The 23046-nt window shown below is 44.8% G+C and overlaps 1 protein-coding gene across 1 annotated transcript in view; it reads right to left on the reverse strand.

The window, feature by feature from the left end:
* Nucleotides 1-22426, reverse strand: part of LOC138662326 (uncharacterized) — a 38236-nt gene extending 15810 nt beyond the window's left edge. The window contains exons 1-2 of the mRNA XM_069747824.1: nt 21883-22426; nt 3350-3835 (exon numbers count right to left, since the gene is read on the reverse strand). Of these exons, the coding sequence (XP_069603925.1) occupies nt 3350-3835; nt 21883-21934 (538 nt within the window). The 5' untranslated portion in view covers nt 21935-22426. The remainder of the gene's footprint in view (nt 1-3349; nt 3836-21882) is intronic.
* Between the last annotated feature and the right edge of the window lie 620 nt (nt 22427-23046).

Consider the following 23046-nt stretch of genomic DNA (forward strand, 5'->3'; position numbering starts at 1 on the left):
TCTAACATTGCTAGTGTTCTCTGCTATGACTTCAGTGCAGAAGAGACCACAGAAATCACTCTCTCCTCACTGCTGACATTGCTTGTGTTCTCTGCTATGACTTCAGTGCAGAAGAGACCACAGAAATCACTCTCTCCTCACTGCTGACATTGCTAGTGTTCTCTGCTATGGCTTCAGTGCAGAAGAGACCACAGAAATCACTCTCTCCTCACTGCTGACATTGCTAGTGTTCTCTGCTATGGCTTCAGTGCAGAAGAGACCACAGAAATCACTCTCTCCTCACTGCTGACATTGCTAGTGTTCTCTGCTATGGCTTCAGTGCAGAAGAGACCACAGAAATCACTCTCTCCTCACTGCTGACATTGCTAGTGTTCTCTGCTATGGCTTCAGTGCAGAAGAGACCACAGAAATCACTCTCTCCATACTGCTGACATTGCTAGTGTTCTCTGCTATGGCTTCAGTGCAGAAGAGACCACAGAAATCTCTCTCTCCTCACTGCTGACATTGCTAGTGTTCTCTGCTATGACTTCAGTGCAGAAGAGACCACAGAAATCACTCTCTCCTCACTGCTGACATTGCTAGTGTTCTCTGCTATGGCTTCAGTGCAGAAGAGACCACAGAAATCACTCTCTCCGTACTGCTGACATTGCTAGTGTTCTCTGCTATGGCTTCAGTGCAGAAGAGACCACAGAAATCACTCTCTCCTCACTGCTGACATTGCTAGTGTTCTCTGCTATGGCTTCAGTGCAGAAGAGACCACAGAAATCTCTCTCTCCTCACTGCTGACATTGCTAGTGTTCTCTGCTATGACTTCAGTGCAGAAGAGACCACAGAAATCTCTCTCTCCTCACTGCTGACATTGCTAGTGTTCTCTGCTATGGCTCCAGTGCAGAAGAGACCACAGAAATCTCTCTCTCCTCACTGCTGACATTGCTTGTGTTCTCTGCTATGGCTTCAGTGCAGAAGAGACCACAGAAATCTCGCTCTCCTCACTGCTGACATTGCTAGTGTTCTCTGCTATGGCTTCAGTGCAGAAGATACCACAGAAATCACTCTCTCCTTACTGCTGACATTGCTAGTGTTCTCTGCTATGGCTTCAGTGCAGAAGAGACCACATAAATCACTCTCTCCTCACTGCTGACATTGCTAGTGTTCTCTGCTATGGCTTCAGTGCAGAAGAGACCACAGAAATCACTCTCTCCTCACTGCTGACATTGCTAGTGTTCTCTGCTATGACTTCAGTGCAGAAGAGACCACAGAAATCTCTCTCTCCTCACTGCTGACATTGCTAGTGTTCTCTGCTATGGCTTCAGTGCAGAAGAGACCACAGAAATCTCTCTCTCCTCACTGCTGACATTGCTTGTGTTCTCTGCTATGGCTTCAGTGCAGAAGAGACCACAGAAATCTCTCTCTCCTCACTGCTGACATTGCTAGTGTTCTCTGCTATGGCTTCAGTGCAGAAGAGACCACAGAAATCACTCTCTCCTCACTGCTGACATTGCTAGTGTTCTCTGCTATGGCTTCAGTGCAGAAGAGACCACAGAAATCACTCTCTCCTCACTGCTGACATTGCTAGTGTTCTCTGCTATGACTTCAGTGCAGAAGAGACCACAGAAATCTCTCTCTCCTCACTGCTGACATTGCTTGTGTCCTCTGCTATGGCTTCACTGCAGAAGAGACCACAGAAATCACTTTCTCCTCACTGCTGACATTGCTAGTGTTCTCTGCTATGGCTTCACTGCAAAAGAGACCACAGAAATCACTCTCTCCGTACTGCTGACATTGCTTGTGTTCTCTGCTATGGCTTCAGTGCAGAAGAGACCACAGAAATCACTCTCTCCTCACTGCTGACATTGCTAGTGTTCTCTGCTATGGCTTCAGTGCAGAAGAGACCACAGAAATCACTCTCTCCTCACTGCTGACATTGCTAGTGTTCTCTGCTATGGCTTCAGTGCAGAAGAGACCACATAAATCACTCTCTCCTCACTTCTGATGTGCTTTCACTTCCACTCGCTCTGGCATCCTACAGGCAACACGTGTTCCTGTCGTGGTGTACTACTGAGTGTGGGGTACATTACTTTTACTTCAAGGCCGCAGGCCTCCATTGGCTCCAGGTCACGGATTCCATAAAAACAATTTACAAACAAGCACACAGGATAAGACCCAACGGATGCCGGACACAATTTCAGCCCAGATTCACAGTATGAGTAGAGAATTCCTCTTACTATCTTCCGTAGCACTAGGAATTCATCTCTACTTGTAGCAGTATATTCGGATTCCATCTCACTCTGCCTCTGAGAGCTTGAGTCCAATATCACCTGCAGCTCCACAGGAAGAGTGCGCCCAGAGGCCCTGACGTCTATCTCGAGATTCCCAGGCTGGCAAGGGGACTCGTGTGGAGCGGTTCTTTGGCAATGCAGTGCCCCGAGTATTAGGCCCACATTGTCCCTAGCAACCTCTCAATTCACTGTCACTTCCTGAACTTAACTCTCAATTCCCCCCTCTCTCAACTAGGCCGATCTTTACAGCTAACTCTACCTAGGCCAAACTGCAGCCCCAGAGGGTTCCATCTTCAGAAACACACATTTAACCCCCCTAAAGTATCAGGGAGCAGAACATCACCTCCACCACTACTACACATACATTCAATAAACTTTCATTTTGGTGCAATGGAGTAACAGATTTGAAAACAAAAAGAGCAATTTTTTTTATTACTCCATCTCCTTCAAGGCGATGTGGTTAGTTTGAAGTATAATTTTGGGTTGCAGACTCACTTAATGACCTCTTTCACACACCACTTTTTGGTACATATGCTATTTGTTCTTTTTATGGATAGACCATGGACTGATTACAATGAATGTACCTTTTCACATGTACTTGTCCATGAACCTTTGGATGACATTTGCCATCTTATGGGAAACAGAGGAATACATCAAGCCTTTACATTTTGGGCATGGGAAATTTCCATAGGGTATATATTATATAAATTTTGACATACTCAGACCAATACACGGACAGCACAATGACCAAAAATATGCTGGTCTCAAGCTAATCTTCGGCTGGAATCACACATACAGTTTTTTTGGCAGCTTTTGGTGAAGATTCAAGAGCCAAAGCAAGGAATAGATATAAAGGGAATGGGAAATATTAAGATGACACTTAAACTTATTTTTGTCTATTTCTGGCTTTTTCTTAAAACCTGTATTAAAAACTGCATGTGAGTTTCCGGATGTAATGAAATTGTCACATGATTAATATTACAATGAACACATTATCATTATCCATGTTATAACGACTAATAATGCACTTTAGATGAGACATGGCCCCTATAATTCATTTTTTGTCTTACTTTCGTCGGATAATGTTGTCACTTGCTCTGGATCCTTCTTGGTACTTTGCTCGGGAGGCAATGATGGGCTGAAGCTCCCTGGAATATTGCTCTCTCCACAAACTGATAAATCCAACAGTGTTTTCCATTTGCTGAACTTATCCACTCCACTTGACATGAACACTTTTTTGGTCCCTTGCTTGGCAGTCAGATGTAAGTTATGACCATAGAGAGTAAGGTAACCCATTGGGTCACACAGCCAGACCTGGTTCCTTCTCCCCGCACAAGGTTCTATCTTCAGGGTGTGAAAGTTGTGGGCTTTCATCACTGTTAGGCACTTGTTGCTATAGACATTAATGATGGATTTGGTGCCTAGGTCCCAGGTCCAGTACTGATAATCAGAAGTAATTTTACACTTGGCCAATGATACTCTGCCGGTGTCTTCAGCCGCATGGATACACTTCTCCAGCTGGAGGTTTCTTATCATGAAGTTCTGACCTTTGGTGACTGTAGATAAAGAAAAATACTATAAAAACTTTTTGTGTCACATCTTATCCAATAGTAACTAATTACAGAGAAAAATATAAAATAAAACTGTGTTCATCATTACTCACTTTAACCTCTTCATTCTAAAATGTGTCTATACAAATGCACAGAGAATGGGAAACAAACAAGGAGAATTGAAGCTGCTAACACAGGAAGATAGATATGATGTCATAGGCATCACTGCAACTTGGTGGGATGATACACATGATTAGAAAACACAAACATTGAAGGCCACAACTTATTTATTAGAAACAGGATTAACAAGAGGGGAGGAGGTGTTGCATTGTATGTTAGGAAAATGTATATCTCCACAGAGATCCAAGCTTCAGATAATGGTAGCTCTAAAGAAACTGTTTGGGTAAGAATTCAAGGAGAGAAGAACAGAAAGGACACTGTTGTATTGTTCCACTCCTGGTTTTGGCTTACAAATACTGATGTAAAATACTGACCAAATACTGCTGGTGTGACGGCAGCCTTAGGAGGTAAGCAGAGAGCAGAATGAGGGGCCTGCAGCACTGAGGTGAAGCAGTGTGCTGCATCTATCACTATTAGGAAGCATGCTGAGAGCAGAATGAGGGGCTTGCAACACTGAGGAGAATCAGCATGTTGCATCTATCCCTATTAGGAAGCACATAGAGAGAAGAATAAGGGGCCTGCAGCACTGAGAAGCAGTGTGCAGCTGGGAAATATATTTTTTGGCAAATAAGAATAGCACCATCCATTCTGCTATGTGAAAATGGATGCACAGAGGATCAGAAGGAGATAAAAAAGATACAAAGGTAGAAGAAATTAAAAAAAATCAGATTCTGTGATTTTGAAAAAGAAAAGAAAATAAAACAGGCAGCAGGAATCAGGAATAAACATGTTATTCAATTGAAATTTTTAATTAAAATAAATTTGTTTTTTGTTCTGAGGAAGAAGTAAGTTACTTTGAAACGCATAGACATTAATAAAAGATGCATACCCTTCTTGTGTGTGCCCGGATTTGCCTTTCATTCACTAGAAGTGTGAAATTTCCACAATTATCCCTTCGGCAAATCTTTATGTGATAATAGTGAAGTGATGTTAGAACCTGATAATACAATGTCTGACCTGTTGTATTGCAGTGCACAGTGGTCATACATGCGCCATCAGGGATATTCGTGATAACAGTATGTGCCCACTCTGATACTGCATGTGATACTAGAATGTGTCCACTATCGTTCTCACTCTTATGGGAATACTTATTACATCTTGTGTGTCCAGAAATAGTTTTTTTTTCACTGGCGCATATTTGTTTTTTTAACATCAGCACAGATTGTGAGCTATGGATATACTGATAAGAAATGTAAACTTTGGCCGCGATACATAAAAGTTGTTAGGAGCCCAGAGGGACGGCCATTGTCTCGCAGATCACAAGATGGGAGGAAACAGTAACATTAAGTAGTCAGACAGGAAATACCTGCTACTGCCAGGACACTAAGGGTACCGTCACACACTGCCATTTCGATTGCTACGACGGTACGATTCGTGACATTCCAGCGATATCGTTACGATATCGCTGTGTCTGACACGCAGCAGCGATCAGGGATCCTGCTGAGAATCGTACGTCGTAGCAGATCGTTTAGAACTTTCTTTCGTCGCTGGATCTCCCGCTGGCATCGCTAGATTGGTGTGTGTGACACCGATCTAGCGATCTAGCGATGCGATCTAGCGATGCGTTCGCTTGTAACCAGGGTAAACATCGGGTTACTAAGCGCAGGGCCGCGCTTAGTAACCCGATGTTTACCCTGGTTACAAGCGTAAAACTAAAAAAAAACAAACAGCACATACTTACATTCTGGTGTCCGTCAGGTCCCTTGCCGTCTGCTTCCCGCACTCAGTGACTGCCGGCCGTAAAGTGAAAGCAGAGCACAGCGGTGACGTGCTTTCACTTTCACTTTACGGCCGGCAGTCAGTGAGTGCGGGAAGCAGACGGCAAGGGACCTGACGGACATCGGAATGTAAGTATGTGCTGTTTTTTTTTTTTTTACGCTGGTAACCAGGGTAAACATCGGGTTACTAAGCGCGGTCTGTGTGACAGCTCCCCAGCGACCACACTACGATTTACCTACGATCACGGCCAGGTCGTATCGCTGGTCGTGATCGTAGGTAAATCGTATAGTGTGACGGTACCCTTACAGCAGAAGGACAATTACATTAAGCTTCAGCAATGCAAGTAATAGAATGCTATACAACAGGGAGAAATGCAAGATTCCACATCTGGGCAAGAAAAACAAAAAATACATCTATAGAATGGGAGAAGTAGAACTAAGCAACAGCACGCGTGAAAGAGACTTGGGTATACTAATAGATCAGAGACTGCACATGAGTCAACAGGTGATGCAGCAGCAAAAAAGGCAAACACAGTTCAAGGATGTTTTAAGAGAACCCGTAAAATCCGCTTGAATAGCTATGAAGGTGTAACAACCCTGCTGGCATCACTGCATGGCCTCCCATCCCCCACCTGCATTACACTCAAACTCACTTCTCTGGGCCATCTTGTGACTTCTCTCTGCTGCCAGCTCCATGCTGTGTGCCTCATGTCTGCTGCTTGCTCTGTGCATGCTCTGTCTGTGTGCATAGGGGGCAGCGCCGGCAACTCCTGTGTCTTATTGAGACTGTGAGCACCTTGCTAAGGTGTCCTCGGCCAATCACCATGAGGCTTCCTGCATTTAAGACATCCCCACCCATTGGTGGGGGCCAGTGCAACTTACTCCCTCAGTCAGTTCTTAGCTGCTGAGGTGCCAGGCCCTGTCTCTGTTACTCTTGTGTCCGCCACCCAGGAGGCGTTGTACCCTGGTCTCTGTCCTGTGTTTGCCACCCAGTGGGGCTTAGTACCCTGATTTGTGTCCTTGTGTAGCCACCCAGTGGGGCTTCGTACCCTGGCTTGTGTCCGTATTTCTGTGCCTTGGCCCGTTCCTGACTCTGTCTTAGTCTAGTCCCGTTCCTGTATTCGTTTATATACGTCTTGGTTTGCTTTCGGCTCTGCTCTCTGCGACCTTGCTTTGCCCCTTGCTCTGCACTCTGTGGCTTTGCTCTGCTTTCAGCTCTGCTCTCTGTGACCTTGCTTTGCTCCTTGCTCTGCATTCTGTGACCTTGCTCTGCACTCTGTGGTTTTGCACTCAGCTCTGCACTCTGACTTTGCTCTGCTCTCAGCTCTGCACTCTGTGGCTTTGCTCTGTGGCTTCGCTCCTTGCAGGTTCTACGTCTCTTGCTCTTGGATCCGCCTCCTGCGTTTCTGCACTTGGCTCCACCTCCTGCTCTTGGCTCTGTCTCCTGCTTTTCCACACATGGCTCCGCCTCCTGCTTTTGGCTCTGCCTCCTGCGTTTCCGCACTTGGCTCCACCTCCTGCATTTCCGCACTTGGCTCCACCTCCTGTGTTTCCGCGCTTGGCTCCACCTCCTGCTCTTGGCTCCTCCTTCTCCATTTCCATGCTTGGCTCCACCTCCTGCTCTTTGCTCCGCCTCCTGCGCTTCTGTTCTTTGCTGTAGCTCCTGTGCTTCCGCTTTGCATCCGCTCTTGTGGTCTTTCTCTACCTATTCATAAGTCCTCCTGTCTGAACAGGTTCTTACCTGTTTTACATACCTGCCTGCGACTGGTCATTACTGATTCATCCAGTGTACCAGCCTTGTCCGCCAGTCCTGCTAGAGCCAGCCGTACGTGCCTGCCAACCAGAGAGCCAGCCATGCCCGCCTGCCTGCCATTGTCTCTGTTGTACCCGTCTGCCTGCCTGTGTCCCAGCCGTGCCCATCTGTCTGCCACAGTGCCAGCCGTGCCCGCCTGCCTATGTTCCGTTCTCCCAGTGGGATCAGCAGCCACAGCCAGACACCACCCTGGAGTGGTACCTGGTAGCTTCCTGCCGCACAAGCCTGACCTCACCATCAGAGACTCCAGCAAACACCAAGGAAGCTACTTAGTTACACCCCTTCCAGGGTAGTCTGGTCTGTAGCCCAGTGGGGCCACACCCCCGCACGCCTGCGCCAACCAGTCTAGGGCACAAGCGTAACAGTTTGCACAGGCCATGGTTCCCGCTGAGTCCCATGTCCTTTCGCTCTCGGAGCAAGATGCACCGATCATGGTCTCTGATGCTATCTATAATTTACTTCTGGCCTTCAAAAAGCAAGCTCTTGCGGATCCACCAAGGTACTATGGGGATCCAAAACTGTGCCTTGTGTTCCTGGAGCAGTGTATGCTGAACTTTGAATGGTATGCTTCCGATTACCCCTCTGATCTGTTCAAGGTGCGGTACATAATGTCCTACCTAGCAGGAGATGCTTTGGAATAGATCAACCCTATCTTTGAAGCAGGGGATCCCATCATCACAGACTTGGAGGCCTTCCTGGCGGCCTTCCGTAAAGTCTTTGATGTGCCTACTTCTACGTCTCCTGGAAAGTCTTCCCCTCCAAGCTCACAGAGATGGTCCAGACAAAAGAAACCTGTGGGTAAACCGTCACTTCCGTCCTTGAAGGTCCAAGACTCACCTGTTCCACAACCTGCCAAAGCAGCTACCCGAGCAAGATCCAAGAGGTCTAATAAGAGGGGTCTGGCAAATCTGCAGCCTGAATCTTGTGCTGAGATTGAAATAAGGTATAGCTGTGGTTGTAAAGAACATTCTGATGGTCTCTGCCCTGTGAAGCCTGTACTCCAAAACCCTGGGCCAGTAAGAGAGGCTGCCCCTGGCGAGAGTACTTCCTCTCCATCTAAGTTAATGACTGTTTCTCTGCCTTCTGGGAGCTTTGGTGTGTTTAAGCCGCCTATCATTCGGAGTCAGTGTATGGTCTCCGTTCTACAGCTCGAGAACCCGGTGTGGGCGTTGTCTGACAATGGCCGAGCCCTTCTAAAGAGCAGTCTAGTCCTGCAAGGACAACTACAGCTCCAAGTTAGAGCCTTATACATGAAGAAGTTTGTTTTCCGTATGCTTTCTGTTATGCCCATGGGTCATTCTGAGCCAAGGACTCTACCACCTGCTCTGGTCAAGAGTTCCAGTAAAGTGTTTCGTTTGAATCTACCCAGTCTTGAGAAGTGTTTGGTTCCCATGCGTCAAAGACAGTTAGCAGTGTCATCTTCTTCAGCTGGTCTGCTAGTCGTCGAGTCAAGGTGTGCTGACATCACCGAAGATGGGGAAACGGTGACGATGTCTCCACACATCTCCAGCGACTATATTAGTAAACAGTCGTCGAGTCAAGGTGTGCTGACGTCACCGAAGATGGGAAAACGGTGACCAAGGATCTACACATCTCCAGCGGCTATACCTGTAATCAGTTCCTAGGAACATCCCCGCCGTTTTTAAACAATTTCTTCTGGATAACAGGCAGAAGATGGTTCCTATGTGGATACCTTCAGCGTCCTTGTGGCCGGCTGGTGAAGATTTTAAAACAGAAGTTTGTTCACCTCAATTTTTCTCTGACCTAGTGGAGGTGTTGTTCTCCACACTCATCACCAATGATTTTTCTTGTGTTCCGTACCTAACAACATCTCTGCTACCTGTCGGGCAAAAGTTGAACCCTATGAGAAGGTTTCCAGTTTCCAAATGTCCGGCTGGTGAAGATGTTAAGACAGCAGCATTCAAGTCCCTGTTACCTGTGTACCTGGAGGAGGTGGATCCTGTTGAGCACCAAGAGACTTTGTTTTCTGAGATTCCTGGTGATCCGTCTGCCTTATTCTACCCTGAAGATGTCATGTTGGCCTGGACTGTGTGTGGACCTATTCTTCTTCTGCAAATCATCCTGGCGAGCTTGAAGAAGAGGGGCCGTAAAGGAAGGGGGGGTACTGTAACAACCCTGCTGGCATCACTGCATGGCCTCCCATTCCCCACCTGCATTACACTCAAACTCACTTCTCTGGGCCATCTTGTGACTTCTCTCTGCTGCCAGCTCCATGCTGTGTGCCTCATGTCTGCTGCTTGCTCTGTGCATGCTCTGTCTGTGTGCATAGGGGGGCGACGCTGGCAACTCCTGTGTCTTATTGAGATTGAGACTCTGCGCACCTTGCTAAGGTGTCCTCGGCCAATCGCCATGAGGCTTCCTGTATTTAAGACATCCCCACCCTTTTGTGGGGGCCTGTGCAACTTACTCCCTCAGTCAGTTCTTAGCTGCTGAGGTGCCAGGCCCTGTCTCTGTTACTCTTGTGTCCGCCACCCAGGGGGGCATTGTACCCTGGTCTCTGTCCTGTGTTTGCCACCCAGTGGGGCTTAGCACCCTGGTTTGTGTCCTTGTGTAGCCACCCAGTGAGGCTTCGTACCCTGTCCTATTTCTGCCACCCAGTGGGGCGTCGTACCCTGGCTTGTGTCCGTATTTCTGTGACTTGGCCCGTTCCTGACTCTGCCTTAGTCTAGTACCGTTCCTGTGTTCGTTTATATTCCTGTCTTGGCTTGCTTTCGGCTCTGCTCTCTGCGACCTTGCTTTGCTCCTTGCTCTGCACTCTGTGGCTTTGCTCTGCTTTCAGCTCTGCACTCTGTGTCTTGCTTTGCTCTGCTTTCGGCTCTGCTCTCTGCGACCTTGCTTTGCTCCTTGCTCTGCATTCTGTGACCTTGCTCTGCACTCTGTGGTTTTGCACTCAGCTCTGCACTCTTACTTAGCTCTGCTCTCACCTCTGCACTCTGTGGCTTTGCTCTCGGCCCTGCTCTCTGTAGCTTTGCTTTGCACTCTGACTTTGCTCTGCTCTCAGCTCTGCACTCTGTGGCTTTGCTCTGTGGCTCCGCTCCTTGCGGTTCTACGTCTCTTGCTCTTGGCTCCGCCTCCTGCGTTTCTGTTCTTTGCTCTAGCTCTTGTGCTTCCGCTTTGCATCCGCTCTTGCTGTCTTTCTCTACCTATTCATAAGTCCTCCTGTCTGAACAGGTTCTTACCTGTGTTACATACCTGCCTGCAGACCAGTCCCTACCGGTTCTTCCAGTGTACCAGCCTTGTCCGCCAGTCCTGCTAGAGCCAACCATACCTGCCTGCCAACCAGAGAGCCAGCCATGCCCGCCTGCCTGCCAGTGTCTCTGTTGTACCCGTCTGCCTGCCTGTGTCCCAGCTGTGCCTGTCTGTCTGCCACAGTGCCAGCCTGCCTGTCTATGTTCCGTTCTCCCAGTGGGATCAGCAGCCACAGCCAGGCGCCACCCTGGAGTGGTACCTGGCAGCTACCTGCCGCACAAGTCTGACCTCACCATCACAGGCTCCAGCGAACACCAAGGAAGCTACTTAGTTACGCCCCTTCCAGGGTAGTCTGGTCTGTAGCCCACTGGGGCCACACCCCCGCGCCAACCAGTCTACTGTCTAGGGCGCGAGCGTGACAGAAGGGCAAATTGACATACAGTTTTCTAAAGAGTTTTTTTTTTTAACCAAATAACGTAAAAAAAAAAAACCTTCCCAAAACTGTTTCTAAAGTGTTTTAAAATCTCTTCCTATTTATTTCTATGGAAAGTCCACTATGCTGTGAATATGAAGAGAGATTTTTTTTAGCTTTTGTTTTTCCTGAATTGCTGGAAATGTGTCCAAACTAAGCACTAGCCAATCAAAAAGCTGCAAAAAACCTCTTCAATAAGTCTTAAGGAAATGAAAAGTTCATCCTAAACACCCCCCAAAAAAAAGTTTGAAAAATTTGTTGTTTTTAAGCACCTCATGGAACTTCCTATGTGCATAGCCTAAAACTACAGAGGGCCCATCAGTCTGTTAGCCAAGAGATTCTAAACATGTGTCGGATTTATCAAATAGCGTGATATTACACAGTATTGACACACTTGCAAACATTGGGATTGGGACATTTTCCACAGCCAAAAATGGCGCAATCTGATTCTTATCTTTTCTAATATACACCATGTTGCAAATTACATTTTTCTCGGATTTTCCTAAATGATCGATGCAAATGACAGTCAGTCTAATAAAAGTTATCACTGTTAGATTATACATCAAATTTTATTGAAGAAAACTCCCAATGATAACAGTATAATCTCCAAAATGAATAAAACCTCAAAATGCACTGTTCCAAATGATTAGGCACAGTAGAATTTCTAAACATTTGATATGTTTTAAAGAACTGAAAATGCTCATTTGTGGAATTTGCAGCATTAGGAGGTCACATTCACTGAACAAAAAAGCTATTTAACTCCAAAACATTCTAAGGCCTCTTTCACATTTCCGTCTTTCTTTTTCCGTCACAATCCGTGGTTTTGTGAAAAAAAGGGATCCAGTAAATGTTTCTGCTGGATCCGTTTTTTTCTCATAGACTTGTATTAGCAACGGATTGTGACGGATGGGCAGAGATAACGCATAGAGGAACGTTTTTTCTGTACGTCGGAAAATCGCTCAGCGGCGGATCCTGCGCTGTCCGTTGTTGGCTATAATGGAAGCCTATGGACGCAGGATCCGTCGCTGACTGTGAAAAGCAGGAATCCAGTGAGAGATGCCGTCTTTTGATACTGAGCATGCATGCCTATGCAGCATCAATAGTAAAAAGATATAATGTAAAAAATAATAAAAAAAATAAAAAATTGTGATATTCTTACCTTCCAGCATCCCCTGCAGCCTTCCCGATGCTCGCAATGCTGCCGGCAGCTTCCGTTCCCAGTAATGCATTGCGAGACCGCTACGTCATCATAGGTCATTGCTCGCAAAGCATTACTGGGAACGGGAGCTGCTGGCAGCATTGCGAGCATCGGTAAGGCTGCAGGTGATGCCTGGGTTGTGTTGTGTATGCGTTTTTGCAGCGGAAAAATGCGGCGTAGACGCATACACAATCTGTGCACATAGCCTCAATGGATCCATCAAAAAAATGGACCCAGTGCACCTGTTTTTTTACAAACAGCACAGGATCCGTCTTTTCAACATTTTGCCGGATTGTGACGGAACGGAAGTGTGAAAGAGGCCTTACAGGCCAAGTGACATGTTAACATAGGAACCCTTCTTTGATATCACCTTCACAATTCTTGCATCCATTGAACTTGTGAGTTTTTGGAGAGTTTCTCCTTGTACGTCTTTGCATGAAGTCAGAATAGCCTCCCAGAGCCGCTGTTTTGATGTGAACTGCCTCCCACCCTCATAGATCTTGTGCTTGATGATACTCCAAAGGTTCTCTATAAGGTTGAGGTCAAGGGAAGATGGTGGCCACACCATGAGTTTATCTCCTTTTATGCCCATAGCAGCCAATGACTCAGAGGTATTATTTGCCGCATGAGATGGTGCATTGTCATGCATGAAGATGATTTTACTCCTGAAGGCACGTTTCTGCTTTTTATACCATGGAAGACGGTTGTCAGTGAGAAACTCTATATACTCTCCAGAGGTCATTTTCACACCTTCAGGAACCTTAAAGGCCTTACGAGCTGTTTCCTTATGATTCCGACCCAAAACATGACTCCTCCACCACCTTGCTGACGTCGCAGCTTTGTTGGGACATGGTGGCCATCCACTACTCCATCCATCTGGACCATCCAGGGTTGCTTGACACTCATCACTAAACAAGACTGTTTGAAAATTAGTCTTCATGTATGTCTGGGCCCACTGCAACCGGTTCTGCTTATGAATACTGTTTAGAGGTGGCCGAATAGTAGGTTTATGCACCACAGCAAGCCTTTGAAGGATCCTACGCCTTGAGGTTCGAGGGACTCCAGAGGCACCAGCAGCTTCTAATAACTGTTTGCTGCTTTGTAATGGTATTTTGGTAGCTGCTCTCTTAATCCAATGAATTTGTTTGGCAGAAACCTTCCTCATTATGCCTTTATCTGCATGAACTCTGTCTGCTCTGTTTCAGTCAATCTCTTCACAGTATGATGATCACTCTTAAGTTTTCGTGAAATATCTAATGTTTTCATACCTAGTCCAAGGCATTGCACTATTTAACGCTTTTCAGCAGCAGAGAGATCCTTTTTAGTTCCCATATTGCTTGAAACCTTTGGCCTGCTTAATAATGTGGAACATCATTTTTAAGTAGTTTTCCTTTAATTAGAATCACCTGGAAAACTAATTATCACATGTGTTTAAGATTGATTTCAGTGATCCATTGAGCCCTGAGACACAATACCATCCACGAGTTTATTTGAAAAACAAAACAATTAAATCTTTATGACACTTAAATCCAATTTGCATAATAATTTGTGACGTAGTATATTGCCCAGTTACATAGTATATTGCCCAGTTACGTAGTATATTGCCCAGTTACGTAGTATATTGGCCAGCCACGTAGTATATTGGCCAGCCACGTAGTATATTGCCCAGCCATGTAGTATATTGCCCGGTCACGTAGTATATTGCCCAGTGACGTAGTATATTGCCCAGCCACGTAGTATATTGCCCAGTGACGTAGTATACAGCACAGAGCCACGTAGTATATTGCACAGCGACGTAGTATACAGCACAGAGCCACGTAGTATATTGGCCAGTCACGTAGTATATTGCCCAGTTACGTAGTATATTGCCCAGTGACGTAGTATACAGCACAGAGCCACGTGGTATATTGGCCAGTCACGTAATATATTGCCCAGCTACGTAGTATATTGCCCAGCCACGTTTGTCACAGGTTAAAAAATAAAAAATAAACATATCCTCACCTTTCCCAGGGCTTCTTGTAGTCCACGGCAGCTTCCGGTCCCAGGGTTGGTATGAGCGCAGGTCTTTCTAGCGCAGGCGCGCAGGGCCTGTGATGACGTCGTGGTCACATGACCGTGACGTCATTGCAGGTCCTTCTGCCATACCATCTTTGCCACCGGAACCAGCAACGGAAGATGGCGTCCGGCGTGAGCGACTACGGAGGGTGAGTATAGCAGGTTTTTTTTATTATTATTTTTAACATTACATTTTTTACTATTGATGCCACATAGGCAGCGTCAATAGTAAAAAGTTGGGGACACACAGGTTTAATAGCGGCGGTAACGGATTGCGTTACATACGGCATAACGCGGTCCGTTACCGCCGGCATTAACCCTGTGTTAGCGGTGACCGGAGGGGAGTGTGCGGGCGACAGGCACTGACTGCGGGGCGTAAGGAGCGGCCATTTTCTTCCGGACTGTGCCCGTCACTGATTGGTCGCGGCAGCCATGACAGGCAGCTGGCGAGACCAATCAGCGAATGAATAACCGTGACAGAAGGACAGACAGACAGACAGATGGAAGTGACCCTTAGATAATTATATAGTAGATACATATTTGGCAATGCTACTTCCATAAAAGTCCGATCTATCAAAATATTAAATTAATTAACCCAATCGGAAAAACGCAGTAATGAGGAAAAAATTTTTAAAAAAACAAATTGCATTTTTTTTGCTGCCACAACACCTAGAAAGAATGCAATATAGGCATTGTACATACCCCAACATTAGATCAATTAAAACATCGCACACAAAAACAAGCTCTCACACAGCCACATTGACTGAAAATTGAAAACGTTCCGGGTCTCAGAAATCGCAAAACATTTTGCCTTTTTTATGAATTTCCTTTTTTTTTCACCATTTAAATAAAATGAACTTTTCATCTTTGGTATCACCTGCCAGGTCATTTTTACCATAAAATAATTATTATAAACAAAATTGTTCCGATTTTCATCCAGAAAATTAGGACAATTTTTTTTCTCACACTTGTCATCCGTCTGCTGTCCGTGTACAATTCATTTTTTACAGCAGTAGCTATTAATCACACAACCATTTACCGTTTCCTAGGGTACAGATTTGTAATGTCTCCTTAAAAATCAGATGCTATACTGCGGCTCCAAATGGCATCTGATTTTTTTTTCTTGCATCCTTCCGATTTCAGAGTGAAATCTGCGTATGCTGCAATTTTTTTCAGATTCTGTCAATAAAAAAAAAAAAAAAGGTAATCGGCACTGCCCCATTGAATAACATGGTTCAGTGTGCTGTCCAATATAAAATCAGATAGCACTTGTCCGATTTATGATGTTTTCTGCACCTAGTAAGTAAATTAGGTTACTTGCATTTTTTATGTTTTTTTATTAACATTATTAATAAAGATTACATGCATTTTTGATAAAACGCACTAAAAGCGCATGCGCGGTTCTTACTTGCGGATTTTCTGCATCTAATGCAATTCTATGGGAAAATCCTCACATACAACTCAGCGTTCCTGTAATTGTGTGATAGAGACTGTTGTGTACCTGCCCTTGAAGACAGAAATTGTAAAGTGTGTACTGTGACATGTGGTTTTATTATGGTTTATGGTGTAATGTGAAATGCATTGAATGTTATAAGTGGGCAGCACGGTGGCGCAGTGGTTAGCACAGCAGCCTTGCAGCGCTGGGGTTCTGGGTTCTAATCCCACCCAGGACAACATCTGCAAAGAGTTTGTATGTTCTTTCCGTGTTTGCGTGGGTTTCCTCCGGGTTTTCCGGTTTCCTCCCACACTCCAAAAACATACTGATAGGGATTCTAGATTGTGAGCCCCAATGGGGACAGTGATGATAATGTGTGCAAAACTGTAAAGCGCTGCGGAATATGTTAGCGCTATATAAAAATAAAGATTATTATTACTGATGCTGCTGTGTTGGTACTGTATTGGTATTGGTAATGCCTAAAGTAGCTCTATACAGTCAGCTCAGATTTAGGGAAAGAATAGTATTATTAGTATATTGTTCAAATAGGAAAGTAATGCAAGCTGTGTGCTGGAATGGAGGTGAAAGATTAGATCATCCCAGCAACAGACTGCAGGAAAAGATACAGTTGAATAATGGGAGAGGAAAAGGTCAAAATAAAAAAGGGGAATTGTTTCCTGGTTTAGTCAGACTGAGTTACTGAGCGGTTCGTGTGAAGTTCAGGTTTAGGCTGCAGTGGGCTGGAGGGACGTGGAGTATATAGCATTCTGGCAACATGAGGTTGTACCAAATTTCCTGTGGACCTTCCTGTAACTTCCGGGGCCTACGGCCTGAACTAGGTACTGAGGAGTGTGACTCAATCCCTTTCAATACAGAGGAACCACATGAGGGAAATGTAGCGGATCTTGGGAGTTCGGTTGGCTTGGATAGGAAATCCCTGGTGCTGACAGAAGGATCAAGTGTAGGACCAGTCTGAGCTGAACGTGATTAGAGGCTTGAAATGTACTGTGTTGATGAAACTGGAAATGGAGGGTGCTGTGCCCAAAACTGTGTGTTAAAGACTGATGTATCTGAACTGTCCAGTAAAGTTGAACTTGATATAATGAACCAGGTGTCCCCTGATGTGTGGCGGCTGGTCGTGGACCAAAGGATGTGAATGCAACAGAGATCTCTGGCCTGAAAGTGAGTACACCTCAGTCTCTTTATTTGTGGGGTGTCAGGGTGTGGAGAAGCACCAGCTCTCCCAGGCACCTTAAATTGTGTGAACACAACCCAACACCACATCACCGTCATTTGAGGTTTCTGATATGTGGTCATTTTGTTGGAGAAATTTCTGCAACTAAGGCCTCATTCAGACATCAGTGATTTTTATGGCACATGAAAACTGGCCATTTTTTTTATCCGTGTGTTGAATGAGATTTTCATCAGTGATGGGTCCGTGTGTCAGTTTTTACCATCAGGTTTTCATCAGTGATTTTCTCGTAGAGTTTGCTCACATCTGCATATAAATATGCAAAAAAATTGAATTGCACTCGCACCAATGTTATTCAGTGAGGCAGAGTTCACGTGCGAGTTTTTCCTCAGCTGTTAATCGGGCTTAGGATAAAAATTGCAGTATGCTGTGAATGGTCTCGTAAAATGGCCCGAGACTCGCCAATGCAGGTCAATGGGTGCAAGAAAAAAATCTAAAAAAAATATATAAAACTACAGATAGATGACAGAAAGATATTACACAGATAAAAATGAAGCAGCACAGCATGCAAAACATTTAAAAAAAAAAACAACTCACGGTGCAAGGCTCCTGGACAATCCCATAATCCGTCAGATATATAAAGATAAGAAGAGGCAGCAGTCCAGTATTAGGCAGAAAGTGTGGACTTTATTAACCAGTGGCGTAACTAAAGTCTGATGGGCCCTGGTGCAAGATTTAGACTGGGCCCCCTCCATCTTGCGTATATATATATCTACTATATAATCGTCTAAGGGTCACTTCCGTCTTTCTGTCTGTCCTTCTGTCTGTCCTTCTGTCTTTCTGTCACGGATATTCATTGGTTGCGGCCTCTGTCTGTCATGGAATCCAAATCGCTGATTGGTTGTGGCAAAACGCCCACGACCATTGCCACGACCAGTCAGCGACGGGCGCAGTCCGGCGGCAACATGGCCGCTCCTTCCTCCCCCCAGTCAGTGCCCGCTCCGTACTCCCCTCCAGTCAGCGCTCACACAGGGTTAATGGCAGCGCTAATGGACCGCGTTATGCCGCGGTGTAACGCACTCCATTAATGCTGCTATTAACCCTGTGTGACCTATTGATGCGGCCTATGCAGCCTCAATAGTAAAAAGATCTAAAGTTAATAATAATAAAAAAAAATAAAAAATCATATACTCACCTTCCGCCGCATTTCCCGATCCTCGCGACGCTCTGGTGACCGGTCCATGCATTGCAATCTCACAAGATGATGATGTAGTGGTCTCGCGAGACCGCTACGTCATCATCTCGCGAGACCGCAATGCACTCTTGAGACCGGAGAGCGCGAGGAGTGTCAGTAAACACTTCCTGGATCCAGGGGCCAACGGAAGGTGAGTATATAACTATTTTTTACTTTAATTCTTTTTTTTTAACAGGGATATGATGCCCACATTGCTATATACTACGTTGGCTGTGTTATATACTACGTGGGCTGTGCAATATACTACGCGGGCTGTGCAACATACTGCGCGGGCTGTGCAACATACTACGCGGGCTGTGCAATATACTACATGGGCTGTGCAACATACTACGCGGGCTGTGCAATATACTACGTGGGCTGTGCAACGTGGCTGGGCAATATACTACGCGTGCTGGGCAATATACTACGCGGGCTGGGCAATATACTACGTGACTGGGCAATATACTACGTGACTGGGCAATATACTACGTGACTGAGCAATATACTACGTGACTGGGCAATATACTACGCGGGCTGGGCAATATACTACGCGGACTGGGCAATATACTACGTGACTGGGCAATATACTACGTGACTGGGTAATATACTATGTGGCTGGGCAATATACTACGTGACTGGGCAATATACTATGTGGCCGGGTAATATACTACGTGACTGGGCAATATACTACGTGACTGGGTAATATACTATGTGGCTGGGCAATATACTATGTGGCTGGGCAATATACTATGTGACTGGGCAATATACTACGTGGCTGTGCAATATACTACGTGGCTGTGCAATATACTACGTCGCTGGGCAATATACTATGTGGCTGGGCAATATACTATGTGACTGGGCAATATACTACGTGGCTGTGCAATATACTACGTGGTTGGGCAATATACTACGTGACTGGGCAATATACTACGTGGTTGGGCAATATACTACGTGGTTGGGCAATATAGTATGTGACTGGGCAATATACTACGTGGTTGGGCAATATACTACGTGGCTGGGCAATATAGTATGTGACTGGGCAATATACTACGTGGTTGGGCAATATACTACGTGGCTGGGCAATATACTACGCGGCTGGGCAATATACTACGTGGGCTGTGCAATATACTACGTGGACATGCATATTCTAGAATACCCGATGCGTTAGATTCGGGCCACCATCTAGTATATATATATATATGTATATATATATATATATATATATATACACAGTATATGCCCTCCATGCTGGTAATTATGTCCCTTATCCTGGTCCCATCCTGGTATATACAGTGGGGCAAAAAAGTATTTAGTCAGTCAGCAATAGTGCAAGTTCCACCACTTAAAAAGATGAGAGGTGTCTGTAATTTACACCATAGGTAGACCTCAACTATGGGAGACAAACTGAGAAAAAAAAAATCCAGAAAATCACATTGTCTGTTTTTTTAACTTTTTATTTGCATATTATGGTGGAAAATAAGTATTTGGTCAGAAACAAAATTTCATCTCAATACTTTGTAATATATCCTTTGTTGGCAATGACAGAGGTCAAACGTTTTCTGTAAGTCTTCACAAGGTTGCCACACACTGTTGTTGGTATGTTGGCCCATTCCTCCATGCAGATCTCCTCTAGAGCAGTGATGTTTTTGGCTTTCCGCTTGGCAACACGGACTTTCAACTCCCTCCAAAGGTTTTCTATAGGGTTGAGATCTGGAGACTGGCTAGGCCACTCCAGGACCTTGAAATGCTTCTTACAAAGCCACTCCTTCGTTGCCCTGGCGGTGTGCTTTGGATCATTGTCATGTTGAAAGACCCAGCCACGTTTCATCTTCAATGCCCTTGCTGATGGAAGGAGGTTTGCACTCAAAATCTCACGATACATGACCCCATTCATTCTTTCATGTACCCGGATCAGTCGTCCTGGCCCCTTTGCAGAAAAACAGCCCCAAAGCATGATGTTTCCACCACCATGCTTTACAGTAGGTATGGTGTTTGATGGATGCAACTCAGTATTCTTTTTTCCTCCAAACACGACAAGTTGTGTTTCTACCAAACAGTTCCAGTTTGGTTTCATCAGACCATAGGACATTCTCCCAAAACTCCTCTGGATCATCCAAATGCTCTCTAGCAAACTTCAGACGGGCCCGGACATGTACTGGCTTAAGCAGTGGGACACGTCTGGCACTGCAGGATCTGAGTCCATGGTGGCGTAGTGTGTTACTTATGGTAGGCCTTGTTACATTGGTCCCAGCTCTCTGCAGTTCATTCACTAGGTCCCCCCGCGTGGTTCTGGGATTTTTGCTCACCGTTCTTGTGATCATTCTGACCCCACGGGGTGGGATTTTGCGTGGAGCCCCAGATCGAGGGAGATTATCAGTGGTCTTGTATGTCTTCCATTTTCTAATTATTGCTCCCACTGTTGATTTCTTCACTCCAAGCTGGTTGGCTATTGCAGATTCAGTCTTCCCAGCCTGGTGCAGGGCTACAATTTTGTTTCTGGTGTCCTTTGACAGCTCTTTGGTCTTCACCATAGTGGAGTTTGGAGTCAGACTGTTTGAGGGTGTGCACAGGTGTCTTTTTATACTAATAACAAGTTTAAACAGGTGCCATTACAGGTAATGAGTGGAGGAAAGAGGAGCCTCTTAAAGAAGAAGTTACAGGTCTGTGAGAGCCAGAAATCTTGATTGTTTGTTTCTGACCAAATACTTATTTTCCACCATAATATGCAAATAAAATGTTAAAAAAAACAGACAATGTGATTTTCTGGATTTTTTTTTCTCAGTTTGTCTCCCATAGTTGAGGTCTACCTATGATGTAAATTACAGACGCCTCTCATCTTTTTAAGTGGTGGAACTTGCACTATTGCTGACTGACTAAATACTTTTTTGCCCCACTGTATATCCCTCATCCTGGTATACGTCCCCCATTCTGCCGCCATATATTTAAGTATAATGCACTCCCCATAGCTCTCCCTATAGTACAATGCAATGCACTCCCAATATCCCACCCTATAGTATAATGCACCCCCATAGTCCTTCATACAGTGTAATGCACTCTCCATAGTCATCTATGTAGTATAAAGCACAGCCTATAGTCATCCATATAGCATGAAGCACAACCCATAGTTATCCATGTAGTATAATGCACAGCCCATAGTCTTGTGACTATGTGACTATGCCATAACATATATTGTTCTATGGATTACAGAAATGGCCACTGGACCAGGGTCCTACAAATTGATTAGCTTGACTACTTAAACTATCTGTATAATAATAATGATAATAAAAATAATAATATATTAATGACAACAGTATATATTGTATATAATTATATTAATCTAATAGTATAATATTATCTAACAATAGAATACAAATAATATATGTATAGTGATACAAATAAAATAAATAAAAATAACAACAATATAATTGTATAATTCTTGGAGGATATTAACCAATAATAACCATAATAAAATTATTATTGCTATTGTATTATTACTATATTGGTAGCGTTTTGTATCATTTTTATAAAGTAATACTTCTTACTTACCCATCGGGAGGATGCAGAGAGATGCCAGCAGCCACAGACTGGGAATTCCCATTATCTCCTGTAATTACAGACTAAACTCTGTCTCTGGACCCGAGTTCTGTGCGATATTAAATCCTCGAGGCTGCAGAGAATCCGGGTTTTCTGTGTCAGGGTGGAGCACCCATTCCTGTAAGGGAAGGAGGTCTGCACAATGATGGGAAATCAGGCCTAGGCGTATGGAACAGAAAAAAACTTAGGAGTTTTCTTTTGTTAGACGGCAGCAGCCAGAGGTTGAGGGAAGAATGTTAATCAAGAAGACTGAACTCAGAATCCATTATCCCCTAGCATCCATTCTCGTATCACCAGAATTCTCTTATGTGTAGATTTATCAAGATGTTTTCTGGCAAAGATATTCATGTGTCCTCGGTTGTCAGATTTATAAAGGTGCATATGTGGCCAAAAGTTTTGAGACTGACACAAACTTGCGTTTTCGACAAAGTTTTCATCTTCCCTATTTTCAGATCTTTTAGTGAGGTGGTTCTATGGTTACCGAAGAACAAATGCCATGAATAAAGAATGTGATCTTACCATCCTCCGATAATTGTATTGGTTGATGGCGGTCACCAATCCCAAGTCCACTAGAGAATGAATTGAGTGTGGGTGTGCATGCTTTACATCTGCTCTACAGCCATGATGAAAAGTTCTGAGACTGACACAAATTTTGGTTGTCATACTGTTTGCTCCTTTAGTGTTTTTAGATTTTCTAGTTGGAGATTTCTATTGTTCTTGAAGGACAATTATCAGAAATTCATAAGTTTTTACACTTTTATTGACAAATACATCAAGTTTCTGCAAAGACTCAACGTTTTCAGTGTTGACCCTTATTTTGCAAGACTTCTGCCCTTCTCCGTGGCGGCTGGATATCAGCTTCTGGACCAAATCCTGACTGATGACCACCCATTCCTGTCTAATCAGTGCTTGGAGCTTATCACAATTTCAATGTTTTTGTCCTGCTTTTTGAGAATTGACCACATGTTCTCAATGGGATTGAGACCTGGGGAGTTTCCTGGCCAAAGACCCAAAACTTCAATGTTTTCTTCACCGAGTCACTTAGTTATTATTTTTCCCTTGTGACGTGGTCGCTATCATGCTGGGAAAGCCAGTGTTCATCACTAAATTGTTCTT

This window comes from Ranitomeya imitator, chromosome 1 (assembly GCF_032444005.1).
Source record: "Ranitomeya imitator isolate aRanImi1 chromosome 1, aRanImi1.pri, whole genome shotgun sequence".
Classification (NCBI taxonomy): Eukaryota; Metazoa; Chordata; class Amphibia; order Anura; family Dendrobatidae; genus Ranitomeya; species Ranitomeya imitator.